The following is a 15294-nucleotide window of genomic DNA, read 5'->3' as shown; positions in this document are numbered from 1 at the left end:
GAGCAAACAAGCAAAGCTGCTTTTTTTTTTTTACTGGGCAGCAATTAAAAGAAACTTGGGAAAAGGGAGAGGAGAAGAACATGATGGTTTGGAATGCATTGTCTGAAAAGAAGATTTAGTAGCAGGTTTCATAAGGAAATGGGTTAAATACTCAAACAGAAAAAAATTCCAGGGCACTGAGGAAAGAGCAGGGAGAGTGGGTTATGTGGACAGGTCTTTCAAAGCACCGCTACAGGTACTATGGGCTGAATGGTCTCCATATGTGATGCAAGAATCTAATTATGTTATTTTTAGGACCATCTTACCCAGATGTCTCTGCAAGAAAGCCAAAGAGGCTTTATTGGTGATGTTCAGACCCATTATAGGATCTATGGTTCCCTTTGTTTCAAAAGCCAAGCTGAGCAACTGCCCAGTCAGTAATGTGAAGTCCGTCTGACTCTGATGCACTGATCCTCTGAAACAAGAACGGTAGAATATTTAGGAGCAGAAAAGATGACTGAGGTGCCCACAATTCCCTGGCTCTTTAGCTAAAGGCAAACTCAACTTTCTCATTACATGCCACATATCTCTCTCGTCCCCCCATCCACCCCACCAAACAATCACATGTTTCACCACTAATTCACACAGCCATATCAGTGGCTTTGCCTGGTATTGATCACCCGGCAATTCAACTCTTTGCAGTTGATGAGATCTTGTTGTGCATAAATATAACTGCTATGGTTACCTACACCATCAGTTGCTAGGTAAGTAGCCAGCAATTCACTTCCTAGAGATATAAAATGTGGTGTTATATTAGTGAGAGTTTGTCATTTGCTCTTTATTCCACAACTCATCCACAATTCCACAATCTGAGATAGAAACTCAAACCATCTTGGAAGGAATGCAATTATATAGCTCCTTTCTTATCTATAAGATATGTAAGGTACATTGTAGCCAATGAAGTATCAATGTAATACTTCCAAAGTTCCTTCTAATTTCTCTCCAAATCCTTGACACTCAATTCTATAGCATGCCACCCTTTTTACTTACATTATGGTGATGATTTTGATCTCATTGTTATTAGAACGCAACCTCTTCATTTTATCAATGCTGTCATTGGTCTGGAATTTCTCAGAGTTCACAAAGAACACAGGACGCAACGCTTTGGAATAAATATCATCCGTCAGCGGGAACATCCAGCTATCCAAGGCCACTGCACATCTGCAGGGCAAGAGGACATTTACAGATAACAAGCACAGCACACATGAGAACAATGTAGGAGCAAATTACTGCAAATGCTGGAATCTGAACTTAAAACAACAAATGCTAGAGATCACAGTGGGTCAGACAGCATCCTTGGAGAAACAGCAAGCTAACATTTCGAGTCTAGATGAATTTTCATCAGAGCTGAAGTGAAGTGTGGAGTGAACAGCATTTATGCAATAGGCGTTGGGGTGTAGTGTGCTGGAAGAGAAAAGATGTTGATAGTTCAGATTAAGTGATTAGAATGTCAGAATGGTAGAACAATGGTGTATCTAACTGCCGGACTTGAAAGAGAAAACGGTCCCACTGGTATGGGGGAGTGGGGAGAGAGGACATGGTGACAGAGAATGTAACAAGTAAAGCTAAAAGGGAAGAAATGGGAGTTGGTTCACAATTTGAAGGTATGGAACTCTATATTAAGTCCAGAAAGCTGTAAAGTGCCTAGTGTGAAGATGAGATGTTGGTCCTCCATTTTGTGCTGTGATTCACTGGAACACTACAGCATGCCAAGGACAGACAAGTGGGCATGCAAACAGGATGCTGTGTTAAAACGACTGGCTACGGAAAAGTCGGGTCATGCTTGCACACAGACCAGAGGTGTTCTGCAAAACAGTCACCCAGTTTGCATTTGGTTTCTCCAATATAGGAGTAGGCTACATTGGGTGCAGCAAATACAATACACAAGATTGGAGGTGGTGCAGGTGAAATGCTGCTTCACCTGGAAAGACTGATTGGACGCTTGGATGGTGAGCAGGGAGGAGATGAAGGGGCAGGTATTGCACCTTCTGCGGTTATGCGGGAAGGTGCTGTGGGAAGATGAGGTAGTGTTGGTGGTTGTGAAATAGACTAGGATGTCCCGCCGGGAACAATCCCTGCGAACTGCAGACAGGGGAATTGAGGGGAAGATGTGTTTGATTGCGGCATTCTGCTGGAGTTATCTGAAATGGCAGAGAAAGATCCTTTTGATGTAGGAGTGTTGGGCAATGTACACATCACAAATAAGGAAGAGCAATTAATGGATCCCAAAACACTAGCTCTGCGCAGATTTCTCAATCCTGTCTTTTGTTAGATTTAAAGAAATGATCACTCGGCAAAGACACTAAAGAAGCAGTGCATTCACTTCTCCTGCACCCAATCAAGGTGACTAGAAATGTTGTCAGATCAGATGCACCTCAGTGCTTAGGATCTTGAGGGGTAAATGTCTTAAGAGCTCCCTTTCATGGCTTCCTCAAATTCAACACCAATTATGTAATGTTACTAGTGCTATGAAGGAACAGACTATGGACACCCAAGTCCATGCAGTTGTTGCCCTTGTCCTTGGGGATAGAAGTGGTTGCAGGTTTGGGAGATACTACCAAAAGGAGCCTGAGCAAGAGGTTACCAACCATCTTGTAAATGGTACACACTATATATGCTGGGCTGTGGGTGTGGGAAGGAGTGGATGTTTACTAGGTTGCCAATCCAGCAACTGCTTAAACCTGGATGATATTGAGCTTCCTTAGTACTGTTGCAGCATGCCCACATAAAACAAGCTAAAAAAAATGAACTTATCCCTAACTTGTACCTTGTAGGTGGTGGAGCCTCTGGGGAGTCAGGAAACGAGCTACAGTTGAGTTTTTTGTCTAATATAACATGCAGTACTCTAACAGACATTTTATTTAAGCTCATCTTTACCTCTTCATGCACTGATTCTACATTTTATGAGACTAATAGCACCATGGAGATCACAGTCTTTCTGGGTGTGATAACAGTTTCACATTTGAATCATTCCACAGCATGAAGCCAATATGCCTCACTACATTAGCAGGATGAAGTATTTCTGAACATAGCACTCTTCGATTATGCTTCCCCTAATACAAATGATGAAACAAAAACACTAGACACACCTGAACCGTGAGTCCCTAGTAATTGCCAGAATTGATGTGGAGCCTCCAAATGAATGACCCATCACTGCCACCCTCTTCAGGTCAATGCAGGCCTGTGGGAACAAAGACCATCATCTCAACTTTCAATCCTCCCAAGTTCCCTCCCACCCACAACTGGGCAATGCGCCTCTAAAGCCATAAATCCAATATGTCCTGACTAAATCCCCGAAATCCATGGAGGTAGCTAGTCTCAGTCAGAGGGCTTGATTCTATAAACTATGGATTGTCAGTATCTTTATTGTGGACATTAATCCTGCAGTTGTTTGCACTGAAAGCCATTGGCCAATCTTGGACCTTCTATTTCCATTAATCCAAGTCCATTTGAAACAGATTCCCCCTTTCTAACATCAATGCGCCCATTCTAACTGGAATAATACCAGCGTGGTAACAGTGCACCCTATCATTATAGAATGATATAATGATGCAGCATTGGACAAAAGCAAATCAGCCAATCATATCCATTGTAGGCAATTTGTTAATTTATTCTATTGATTCCAATTCCCTATTCTTGCACCACAATCTTGCAATCTTTTACACTTCAAGTAGTATTTATCCAATTTTAATTTCAAACTTAAGTAACTTATTTTCACCCCCCACTTTCAGCTGCACATTCCAGATTACAACACACACTCAACTTATAACAATAACTTCTCATTTAATGTTGGCCAATTTAATATTGCTTTGCCTGATGGTAAATGAAACATCTATTCTTGCTTAATGTCACAAGATTCACTTTAAGGTTGGTTCACACCAACCTTCATGAACTGACTGGCAGCATTTTGGAGCAGCCTCTCCCATCTTCAGACCATCCAATGGCCTCTCCATCTCCCTGACCACACCCCTTTTGCTGCTGACTCTCAAAATGTGCATTATCTGCTTCTTCCTGATTCTCAGGCTGCAGAAGTTAGAGATTTGGCAACAAGAGTAACAGTTAGGGAACAGAAGAAAAGGTTTGCAGAAAGCAGAAGGATGAGGTGAATGGCAAGTGAGAGATTTAGAAAGCAAGACTTGTAACAAGAGTGGGCTATTATCAATAGAAAGTTAGCATATCTCTTTTATATTTCCATATTTTAGTTCACTTTTCAAGCTATCTCATTTGCCAACTGAGGAATTTGGTAATGTTAAGCATTTCACCTTACAGGGCATAAATGTTTAAATGTTTTGAAATTTTATTTCTGATGAGGTCAGGCTTACTGCAGCTTTTCATGGTAAAATGCAATTTGCTCAAAGTCAGATTTTCAGGAACCCAATTACAACTTTAAGTCATCAATTATGATACTTCATTGGTTATAAAATGTTTTGGAACATCCTGAGATCATAAAAGATGCTTCTGAATACTTTATTTTTCTTCATGTCCTCTACCACCAATTTCTGCACATGTGTAAATGTATGTTCCTGCTGTTTGGGGGAATAGTGACAGCAGCAGGCTCAGGATTTATTCGAAAGAGAAAGCGGGAAAGGTGTCTGGGTCCAAATATACCCACCTTCATAATGGAGAGATCCAAATGACCAGGAAGGTAGTTTTTGATGAATTTTCCATTGTGGATGTCTGTAAGTACATCCAAAACCCGGCTGCACTCCTCCATTCGATGGCACAGCTGGGAGACAGAGGAGCAACAAAACAATATTGCTTCAATTATTTTGATGCAACATTTTACTATTGTTAAAAATGAAAGGAACTGTGCAGAAATAAATTTAAGGGTTGATGTCTACAAATCACTGGAAATTAACAAGTTGACACAAACAGAAATCAAAGTGATTAATTGAATTTTAGTTGCAGCTTCACGAGTATTGTTGAAATCACAACTAGAAGATTTAATTCAATTTGGGAATCAACTCAGGATGGATACACTGCCCTTGGAAGGGAAGCTATTTCCTTTGGAAAATATTAAAGTGCCTGAGTATGAAGACTGGGATTAGACTGCGCGGCTCCTTTGAAGAATACATCAATGTAATTTTGTTGACTACTTTCCATCTACGTCTGATACTTCCTAATGCTGCTGCAGAACATAAAGCTGCCACCAGATGTCAGGAGCACTACATTTCCGGCAGACTCCCTCCATTGCACTGCTTAACTCGGACAACCGTGGATCATTTAATCTTTAGATCATGTGTGCCTCATGCAGGGGGGATAGTTAACTTTCCACCTTTCCTAGATGTACGGTACTTATGATCCATTACATTTATATTATAGTTCAGCAGGATTCACCAAAATGTTATTAGGGCCTAAAAATGTTAAATTATGACCCCAATTTGTGTTAATTTGCTTTATATTCCTTCAAATTCATCTGTTTGAGGTATCATCAGATTGAGATGTTTAAAATGTTTAAAGGATTCAATGGCATTAGACATAGAGAAAATATATCCTCGGGTGGGGAACCAGATCAAAAGGGCATAATTTTAAAATCAAGAAGTTTGCCTTTGTACAATGTGCTACGGAAATTCTCAAACTCTTCCCTCAAAACACTGTTTATTGGGGATTAATCTTTAATCCGGAGATCAATGCATTTTTAACAAGTGAGCACTGAGGGATATCGAGCAAAAGGTGAATCATGGAACAGACTTTCAGGGCTGAATGGCCTGTTATTTTCATGATCCAATAAGTTTGTCATTTCTTCAGTCAGTACAACTATTGACCATTGCAAAGTCATTTCACCTAACTACATACATCCTACTCCCAGCTTCCTAATCTGTACCACAATTGGTTTTTATAAACATTGGTAAAACTTTGAAGGATAGAAGTAGAGAAAGAAGAAGCCAGCAGATATTCTGAAAAATACCTCTCTATAACTTGGAGAAAAATAGGACAAGTTGACCATTCTTGCTCCTTGAGTGTATTCTACCATTCATTAATACCTGATCTTTCAGTTCAGCTTCATGCTCCTGTACTCTCACTGGATCTTTCAATTCCTTTCACATTCCAAATTCTACAGATTTCAACCTTGAAGATCCTCACCATTTCTGGTGAAGTGTTTCAAAGCTTCAAAAAAAAAAGTGAAGAAATCTAACCTCCTCTAACCAGGGGAGGCAAAGGCCTAGTGGTATTATCACTGGACTCTTAACCCAGAGACCCAGGTAATGTTCTGGGGACCCAGGTTTGAATCTTGCCATGGCAGATGGTGGAATTTGAATTCAATAAATATCTGGAGTCAAGAGCCTGTGATGACCAAGAATCCATTGTTGATTGTTTGGAAAAACCCATCTGGTTCACTAATGTCCTTTAGGGAAGGAAGCTGCTGTCCTTATCTGGTCTGACCAACATGTGACTGCAGACTCACAGCAATATATTTGACTTTTAACTGCCCGCTGCGATGGACAATAAATGCTTGTTATTCAGCGACACCCTCATACCGTGAATAAGTAAAAAAAACTCAGTCCAAAATGGCTGACCCTTTTATTATTATATGTTTAGATATAAAAGTAGCAGTACCCCACTATTATTACTTCTTTTTAAAGCTTTTTTTAATATCAGTAACTAAAACGGTTGTCTACCTATTTTTCCATTGCCTCCTTATTTTAGAGAGCAACAACAAGTTGCATCTTTCACAGAGTAATGCTCAAAGTGCTTCACAAAAATATTCAGGCAGAATTTGACACTGAGCCACATAAATCAATAGGGTAGATGACCAATAGCTGGATCAGAGAGGTTGATTTTAAGGACTAACGTAAAGTAGCTGGAGAGGTGGAGAAACAGATTGGTTTAGGGAAGCAAGCAGCATTTCCTTGAATTTTCTTTCTGGCTGTATTGCCGTCTGAGGAACCAGACGTCAATGTTATAAGTGTGCCCACAACATCGGAGTGGCTGCACACTCTCACAATCAGCCAGTTTAGAGGGAATGTTGGAAGCAAGATAAGAGCTTTGGGTCCTCAGAGATGGACAAGCGATAGTGGAGTGATTAAAATCAGACATGCTCAAAAGACCAGAATTAGAGATTAGCTTGTGGGGTCGGAGGGCATTAGAAAGATAAGGCAGAGGACATGGAGGGTTTTGTAAACAGTGATATGCTTTTAAAAATATTGATGCATTGCTTAACGAGGAGCCACTGTAGTTCAGTGGCACAGAGGTGAATGAGACATGAGCAAACATTGCAACCTGCAGCTGCAGGTCCAACTCGTCCATGCCAACCAGATGTCCCAAATTAATCTAGTCCCATTTGCCAGCGCTTGGCCCATATCCCTCTAAACCTTCCTATTCATGTACCCATCCAGATGCCTTTTAATTGTTGTAATTGTACCAGCCTCCACCACTTCCTCTGGCAGCTCATTCCAGACACATACCACCCTCTGCGTGAAAAGGTTGCACATTAAGGCCCTTCTAAATCTTTCCCCTCTCACCCTAAACCTACTAGTTCTGGACACCCCCACCCTGGGGAAAAGACCTTGTCTATTTACCCTATCCATGCCCCTCGTGATTTTATATACCTCTATAAAAGTCATCTCTCAGCCCCTGATGCTCTAGGGAATACAGTCTTAGCCTATTCAGCCTCACCATATAGCTCAAACCCTCCAAATATTAGACTAGATTACCCTGGAAACATCCTTGGAAATCTTTGCTGAACCCTTTCAAGTTTTACAACACCCTTCCCCTATAGCAGGGAGACCAGAATTGCACACAATATTCCAAAAGTGGCCTAACCAATGTTTTGTACAGCTGCAACATGACCTCCCAACTCCTATACTCAATGCCCTGACCAATAAAGGAAAGCATACTAAATGCCTTCTTGACTATCCTATCTACCTGAGACTCCACTTTCAAGCAAGTATGAACCTGCACTCCCAGGTCTCTTTGTTCAGCAGTACCTTACCATTAAATGTATAAGGCCTGCCCTGATTTGTCTTTCTAAAATGTAGCACCTCTCATTTATCTAAATTAAACTCCATCTGCCACTCCTCGACCTAGTGACCCATCTGATCAAGATCCTGCTGTACTTTGAAGTAACCTTCTTTGCTGTCCACTACACCTCCAATTTTGGTCTCATCTGCAAAATTACTAACTATATCTCTTTTGTTCACATCCAAATCATTGATATCAATGATAAAAGGCAGTGGATCCAGCACCAATCCTTGTGGCACAGTCACAGACCTCCAGTCTGAAAAGCAACCCTCCACCACGACCCCCTACTTCTGAGTCACAAGGTCATGAATTCCAGTTTCATTTGAGACCACAGCACAAAGTCCAGCTGATTACTTTACAATTGGAATCACTTACTTTGGATGTGACATTAAACAGCGACCCAGCTTGCTTTCTCAAGGGGATGCAAAAGAACCTACAACATTATTTCAAAGAAGTGCAAGTGAACTCTCCCTACTGTCCGTGCCAAAATGTTTCTCTCAACCATCACCACTTTGGTGTTTGTGGGGTTCTGCTGTATTAAAATTGAGGGCTACATTTCCTGCATAACAACAGTGACCGCACTCCAGAAAATACTTCTTTGGCTATAATGCACTTTGGGATGTTCTGAGATTGTGAAAAGGGCTGCGTAAATGTGCACCTGTCTTCTTTGTAACCTCTGCTAGTTAGTCTCATGAAATAGCTTATTGGAAGCAGTATTTAAACACAACAACTAATTCTACTGCAACAATAGGCATATAGCTCTGAGTTTTATAAGTCACATTTATAGTGAAGTAAATTATTGCCCAAGTTCCTTCAGAGGTCAATAAGAAGCTGCAGACATTCTGGCTCTAAGTGTTTCCCAGCACTAAAATAAACCACTAAAATCAGTTGATAAGAATTGCATTCGTGCAGAGAAACATAATCAGGGAGTCAAGAAACAAATTTGCTGACACATTTAGTACCCTTCCCCAGTGCCGAGACTGAAATTGGAATATTCAATGGAGCAAGTCTGCTGGTCTTGCATTTTGGTTCCTGGATTTTAAACATACCTGTTTATTCCGGAGGGCAAAATCTTCCTCAGCTGTATCTGGTTTCCTATATGGGAGCCATTCTTCTTCCATCTCAGCTAGAGATGCTGGGGGGATCTCAGATCCCTCAAGAGACTGCTCTAGTGCAGTTGTTGCTCCAATTGATGGCTCCAAATTCTCAACAGAAGACTTTAGAAAAAAGGTTGTGCAAGCTGATTCATCTCTGATCCAAAACAAATAATAAAAATAATTAATAGACCACAGAGGCAGTTACAATGAATTCTTTATAGCAAAGTTAGACTCTCTGAACACTTCCAGGACAGGCTTGACACAAGGTAAAGCCTACAGAAAGAAGAGCAATTGAGGCCTGAGCCATTAGTCAAAGAGCAGGAAGATGGAAATAAAAGTTGTGGAACAAAAACAGAAATTGCTGGAAAGCTCAACAGATCTGGCAGCAACTGTGGAGAGAAATCAGAGATAACGTTTCAGATCTAGTGACCCTTACTCAGAACAGTTCTGATGTTTTCCAGCAATTTCTGTTTTTGTTTCTGATTTCCAGCATCCACAATTCTTTCGGTTTTTAACACAAGTTGTAAATCTGGTTTAGCAAGACATGAAGTTTATATCAGCAAAATCCAACACAAATATTGCAATATTACAGCCTGAGTCCAATCTTGTATGTGTAATATAAATTATAAGTATCATTGTGATTTTTGTAAATGACTTGGATGAGGAAATGGAAGGATGGGTTAGTAATTTGCCGATAACATGATGGTTGGAGGAGTTGTGGATAGTGTGGAGGGCTGTTGTAGGTTGCAACGGAACACTGATAGAATGCGGAGATGGGCTGAGAAGTGGCAGATTGAGTTCAACCTGGAAAAGTGTGAAGTGATTCATTTTGGAAGTTCAAATTTGAATGCAGAATACATGGTTAAAGGCTGGATTCTTGGCAGTTTGGAGGTACAGAGGATATTTGGGTCCATGTCCATAGATCTCTGTTGCCATCCAAGTTGATAGGGTTGTTAAGAAGGTGTATGGTGTGTTGGCTCACATTGGCAGGGGGATTGAGTTTCAGTCCTGAAGAGTTACACCTAAAATGTTGACTTCTCCACCTCCTGATGCTGCCTGGCTTGCTGTGTTCTTCCAGCCTCCTGCTTGTTTACCTTGGATACCTGGAATATTGTGTTCAGTTCTGGATGCCTCATTATAGAAAGGATGTGGAAGCTTTAGAAAGGGTGCAGAGGAAATTTACTGGGATGCTGCCTGGACTGGAGAGCATGTCTTATGAAGAAAAGTTGAGGGAGCTCAGGCTTTTCTCATTGGAGAGAAAAAGAAAAGTGACTCGTTAGAGGTGTGCAAGATAATGAGGAGCATAAATAGAGTGGATAGCCAGAGACTTTTCCCCAAAGCAGAAATGGCTATCATAAGGGGCATAATTTTAAGGTGAGTGGAGGAAGATTTAGGAGTGATGTCAGAGGTGGGCTCTTTACACAGAATGTGGTGGATGCATGGAATGCACTGCCAGCAGTGGTAGTAGAGTCAGATACATTACTGACATTTAAGCAACTGTTGGATAGGCAAATGGATGGTAGTAAAATGAAGGGTATGTAGGTTAGTTTGATCTTAGAGTAGGATAAGAGATTGGCATAACATCAAGGGCCAAAGGGGCTGTACTGTGCTGTGTTGTATGTTCTACGTACACAATAGGTGGAGCACAGATTAGGCGCAGAATATAGTTCCATCTTTCTACATTGTCTCAGGGGTTTGACATAGCTCATAACCCAAGAGGCATTACCTAATGCATGATCCTACATTGGAACAGACTGTTGACAGACTCTCTAAAGTCGTAGTGAGCTCACTGAACATATCTGAATGCTACATAAGTGTCAAGGCCTTCTTAAAGTCACTAACCTGTGCTCAACAGCAGCGACAATAAATCCTTGAGATGCCAACTCGATGCAGACAGCAGAGTACACGGTCCTGTCACGTGAAAAACAATCAAAAATCTTTTGGAAACAGTAGAGACAGATGACACTGCCAGTCTGCGAGGCGGCCAGGTCTGTCAATCAAACGTTGGCGCAGAGACAGAGCGGAAGAGTCGGACATCGCACAGAGCCATGGTAATAGGGGACTCCATAGTGAGAGGAACTGACCAGGATTTCTGTGGCAGCAGACGGGACTTAAGGATGGTGTGTTGCCTTCCTGGTGCCAGGGTTAAAGACATCACAGAGAGCAGGAAATCCTCAAAGACGAAGGTGAAGAGCCAGAGGTGGGGTACATGTCGACACAAATGATGTCAGGAAGAAGAGGAGGAACATGCTACAGCGGGACTTCGAGAACTAGGAAGAAGGCTGAAAAGCAGGACGTCCAAGGTGGTTATCTCCGGTTTGCTTCCAGTTCCTTGGGCTGGTGAGGCCAGAAACAGGGAGATAATGGACATGAACGTTTGGCTGGGGAACTGGTGCAGGAAGCAAGGATTTAAATTCTTGGATCACTGGGCTATGTTTTGTGTTAAGCTTAAATTCTATTAGAGAGACGGTTTGCACCTTAATAGGTTAGGGAACAGCATTCTGGCAGGCAGGTTTGCTACTGCAACACAGCTACGTTTAAACTAAGTAGCGGGGGGAAGGGGACAAACTGGATGTTTAAGAAGGAAATTGAAGGAAAAGTTAGAACAAGAGAAGTCAAGAAAGACAACTGTATTAATGAGGCAAAAAACTCAGAAAGGGATCATGCTGTAAGGTTGAGTGAAATAGGAGTTGATGGGAAGGGTGAGGGCAGTAACAAATTAAAAATACTATACATGAATGCACAAAGCATTAGAAATAAGATGGATGAGCTTGAGGCTCTTTTGGAAATTGGCAGATATAATTTTGTGGGGATAACTGAGATGTGGCTTCAAGTGGACAGGGTCTGGGAATGAATATTCAAGGCTACACGTGCTCTCGTAAGGACAGACTGACAGGCAAAGGGGGTGGGATGGCCATGTTGGTAAGGGATGATATTCAGTCCCTTGCGCGGGGGGACCTAGAATCAGGGGTTATAGAGTCAGTGTGGATATACCCTTAGAAATACTAAGGGTAAGACGACCTTCTTGGGAGTCATCTATAGGCCCCCAAACATGGATGTCGGATGTAAGTTGAATCAGGAGCTGAAATTGGCCTGTCGCAAAGATGTTACTACAGTTGTTATGGGGGATTTCAACAAGCAGGTAGACTTGGAGAATCAGGATAGTATTGGTCCTCAAGAAAGAGACTTTGTGGAGTGCCTCCGAGATAGATTCTTAGAACAGCTGGTGCTGGAGCCTACCAGGGAGAAGGCAATTCTGGATCTGGTATTGTGCAACAAACCAGAATTGGTCAGGGACCTCGAAGTGAAGGAGCCATTGGGAAGTAGTGACCAGAATACTATAAGCTTCAATCTGCAATTTGAAAGGGAAAGAGTACAATCGGAAGTGACAATATTTCTGTTGAATGAAGGGAACTATGGAGCTAGCCAAAGTTCAATGGTGCAATACCTTAGCAGGGATGACAGTGAAGGAACAATGGCGGATATTTCTGTGTATAATGCAAAAATTGCAGGATCAGTTCATTTCAAAAAGGAAGAAAGATCCTAGGAGGATGCATGGGTGGCCGTGGCTGACGAGGGAAATTAAGAAACATATAAAGTTAAAAGAGAAAAAGTATAACATAGCAAAGATAAGTGGGAAAATGGAGGACTGGGAAACTTTTAAAGAACAACAGAGGATTACTAAGAAGGAAATACACAGAGAAAAAATGAGGTACGAAGGTAAACTGACCAATAATATAAAGGAGGATAGTAAAAGCTTTTTTAGGTATGTGAAAAGCAAAAAAATGGTGAAGACTAAAATTGGGGTCTTGACGACAGAAACAGGGGAATATATTACGGGAAACAAAGAAATGGCAGAAGAATTGAATTGGTACTTCAGATCTGTGTTCACTGGGGAAAACACAAGCAATCTCCCTGAGGTAATAGTGGCTGAAGGATCTGAACTGAAGGGAATTTATATTTGCCAGGAATTGGTGTTGGAGAGACTGTTAGGTCTGAAGGTTGATAAGTCCCCGGGGCCTGATGGTCTACATTCCAGGGTACTGAAGGAGGTGGCTCAAGAAATCGTGGATGCGTTGGTGATTATTTTCCAGAATTTGATAGATTCGGGATCAGTTCCTGCGGATTGGACGGTGGCTAATGTTATACCATTTTTTAAGAAAGGTGGGAGAGAGAAAGCAGGAAATTATAGACCAGTTAGTCTGACCTCAGTGGTGGGAAAGATGCTGGAGTCTATTATAAAGGATGAAATTACGACACATCTGGATAGTAGTAACAGGATAGGTCAGAGTCGGCATGGATTTATGAAGGGGAAATCATGCTTGACTAATCTTCTGGAATTTTTTGAGGATGTAACTCTGAAGATAGACGAGGGAGATCCAGTAGATGTGGTGTACCTGGACTTCCAGAAAGCTTTTGATAAAGTCCCACATAGGAGGTTAGTGAGCAAAATTAGGGCACATGGTATTGGGGGCAAAGTACTAACTTGGATTGAAAGTTGGTTGGCTGATAGGAAACAAAGAGTAGTGATAAACGGCTCCATTTCGGAATGGCAGGCAGTGACCAGTGGGGTACCGCAGGGATCAGTACTAGGACCGCAGTTTTTTACAATATATGTTAATGATATAGAAGATGGTATTAGCAATAACATTAGCAAATTTGCTGATGATACTAAGCTGGGTGGCAGGGTGAAATGTGAGGAGGATGTTAGGAGATTACAGGGTGACCTGGACAAGTTAGGTGAGTGGTCAGATGCAGTTTAATGTGGATAAATGTATGGTTATTCACTTTGGTGGCAAGAACAGGAAGACAGATTACTGCCTAAATCGAATCAATTTAGGTAAAGGGGCAGTACAGAGAGATCTGGGTGTTCTTGTACACCAGTCAATGAAGGTAAGCATGCAGGTACAGCAGGTAGTGAAGAAGGCTAATAGCAGGCTGGCCTTCATAACAAGAGGATTGAGTATAGAAGCAAAGAGGTTCTTCTGCAGCTGTATAGGGCCCTGGTGAGACCACACCTGGAGTACTGTGTGCAGTTCTGGTCTCCAAATTTGAGGAAAGACATTCTGGCTATTGAGGGAGTGCAGCGTAGGTTCACGAGGTCAATTCCTGGAATGGCGGGATTACCTTACACTGAAAGACTGGAGCGACTGGGCTTGTATATCCTTGAGTTTAGAAGACTGAGAGGGGATCTGATTGAGACATATAGGATTATTAAAGGTTTGGACACTCTGGCGGCAGGAAACATGTTTCCACTGATGGGTGAGTGCCGAACCAGAGGACACAGCTTAAAAATACGGGGTAGACCATTTAGGACAGAGGTGAGGAGAAACTTCTTCACCCAGAGAGTGGTGGCTGTGTGGAATGCTCTTCCCCAGAGGGCAGTGGAGGCCCAGTCTCTGGATTCATTTAAGAAAGAGTTGGATAGAGCTCTCAAGGATAGTGGAATCAAGGGTTATGGAGATAAGGCAGGAACAGGATACTGATTAAGGATGATCAGCCATGATCATATTGAATGGTGGTGCAGGCTCGAAGGGCAGAATGGCCTACTCCTGCACCTATTGTCTATTGTCTAAATAGTGAGATACTTTAGCACCATGATCCTCTCACAGCAGTACTGGCTGCCTGCTATTTGTCAGTGAGGGATTGGGAACAATCATATAAAAGGAAGGGGGTAGCACACAAGCAATGTCCATTATATGAGGACTGAACAGGAGATGTAGTGCCTTGGAAAAAGGAGTGGCTACGGCATATAGGACAGGAATACTGCATCAAATGGAGAAATGAGGCTGCATGATACAGGTATGTCATTACAGAGAAGAAAAAAGTGGGAGAGGACAAGAAAAAAGATAAGTGTACAAACAAGAGTTTGGCAAAAAAAAAAAAGAGTAAGAGAGATGAAAAAGAAACAAAAGTGGATAAAGGAGGTGACCAACCAACTGTTGGATCCCTCATTTGGGTAAGTACGTGAATAGGAAAGGTTTGGAGGGATGTGGGTCAGGAGCAGGCAAGTGGGATTATTTTCAGCAAGGACTAGTTAGACTGAAGGGTCTGTTTCCATGCTGTATGACTTTGTTAGTCCTGGAAAAGAGGCTGAAGAAATAGCCTGGTGGTACTAAATAAGTTGTGGCAAAATTGACAGAAGTTAAACTTCAGAGAGACTGGATTAGTTAGGACTGTACTCAGTGGAGTTTAA

General features: G+C 41.8%; 1 protein-coding gene and 1 long non-coding RNA gene across 5 annotated transcripts in view; one reads left to right on the top strand and one right to left on the bottom strand.

The window, feature by feature from the left end:
• The window catches only part of LOC148142158 (uncharacterized), a 44837-nt gene that overhangs the window by 17685 nt on the left and 11858 nt on the right, over positions 1-15294 (top strand). The window lies entirely within an intron of this gene.
• LOC122563603 (platelet-activating factor acetylhydrolase 2, cytoplasmic-like) overlaps positions 1-15294 on the bottom strand; it is a 33365-nt gene that overhangs the window by 6952 nt on the left and 11119 nt on the right. For 3 of the 4 annotated variants that reach the window (XM_043717539.2, XM_043717540.2, XM_087976797.1), the window contains exons 5-10: positions 10941-11009; positions 9051-9252; positions 4652-4765; positions 3129-3220; positions 1030-1200; positions 306-454 (exon numbers count right to left, since the gene is read on the bottom strand). In XM_043717539.2, the coding sequence (XP_043573474.1) occupies positions 306-454; positions 1030-1200; positions 3129-3220; positions 4652-4765; positions 9051-9252; positions 10941-11009 (797 nt within the window). The remainder of the gene's footprint in view (positions 1-305; positions 455-1029; positions 1201-3128; positions 3221-4651; positions 4766-9050; positions 9253-10940; positions 11010-15294) is intronic. The other variant, XM_043717542.2, reaches the window with a different exon arrangement.

The sequence above is a fragment of the Chiloscyllium plagiosum genome, unplaced genomic scaffold (assembly GCF_037043375.1).
Source record: "Chiloscyllium plagiosum isolate Xiang-an unplaced genomic scaffold, Cpla_swu_hap1 HiC_scaffold_30, whole genome shotgun sequence".
NCBI lineage: Eukaryota > Metazoa > Chordata > Chondrichthyes > Orectolobiformes > Hemiscylliidae > Chiloscyllium > Chiloscyllium plagiosum.
Note: the sequence above shows the minus strand (reverse complement) of the source record. Positions and strands in the feature narration are given on the sequence as shown.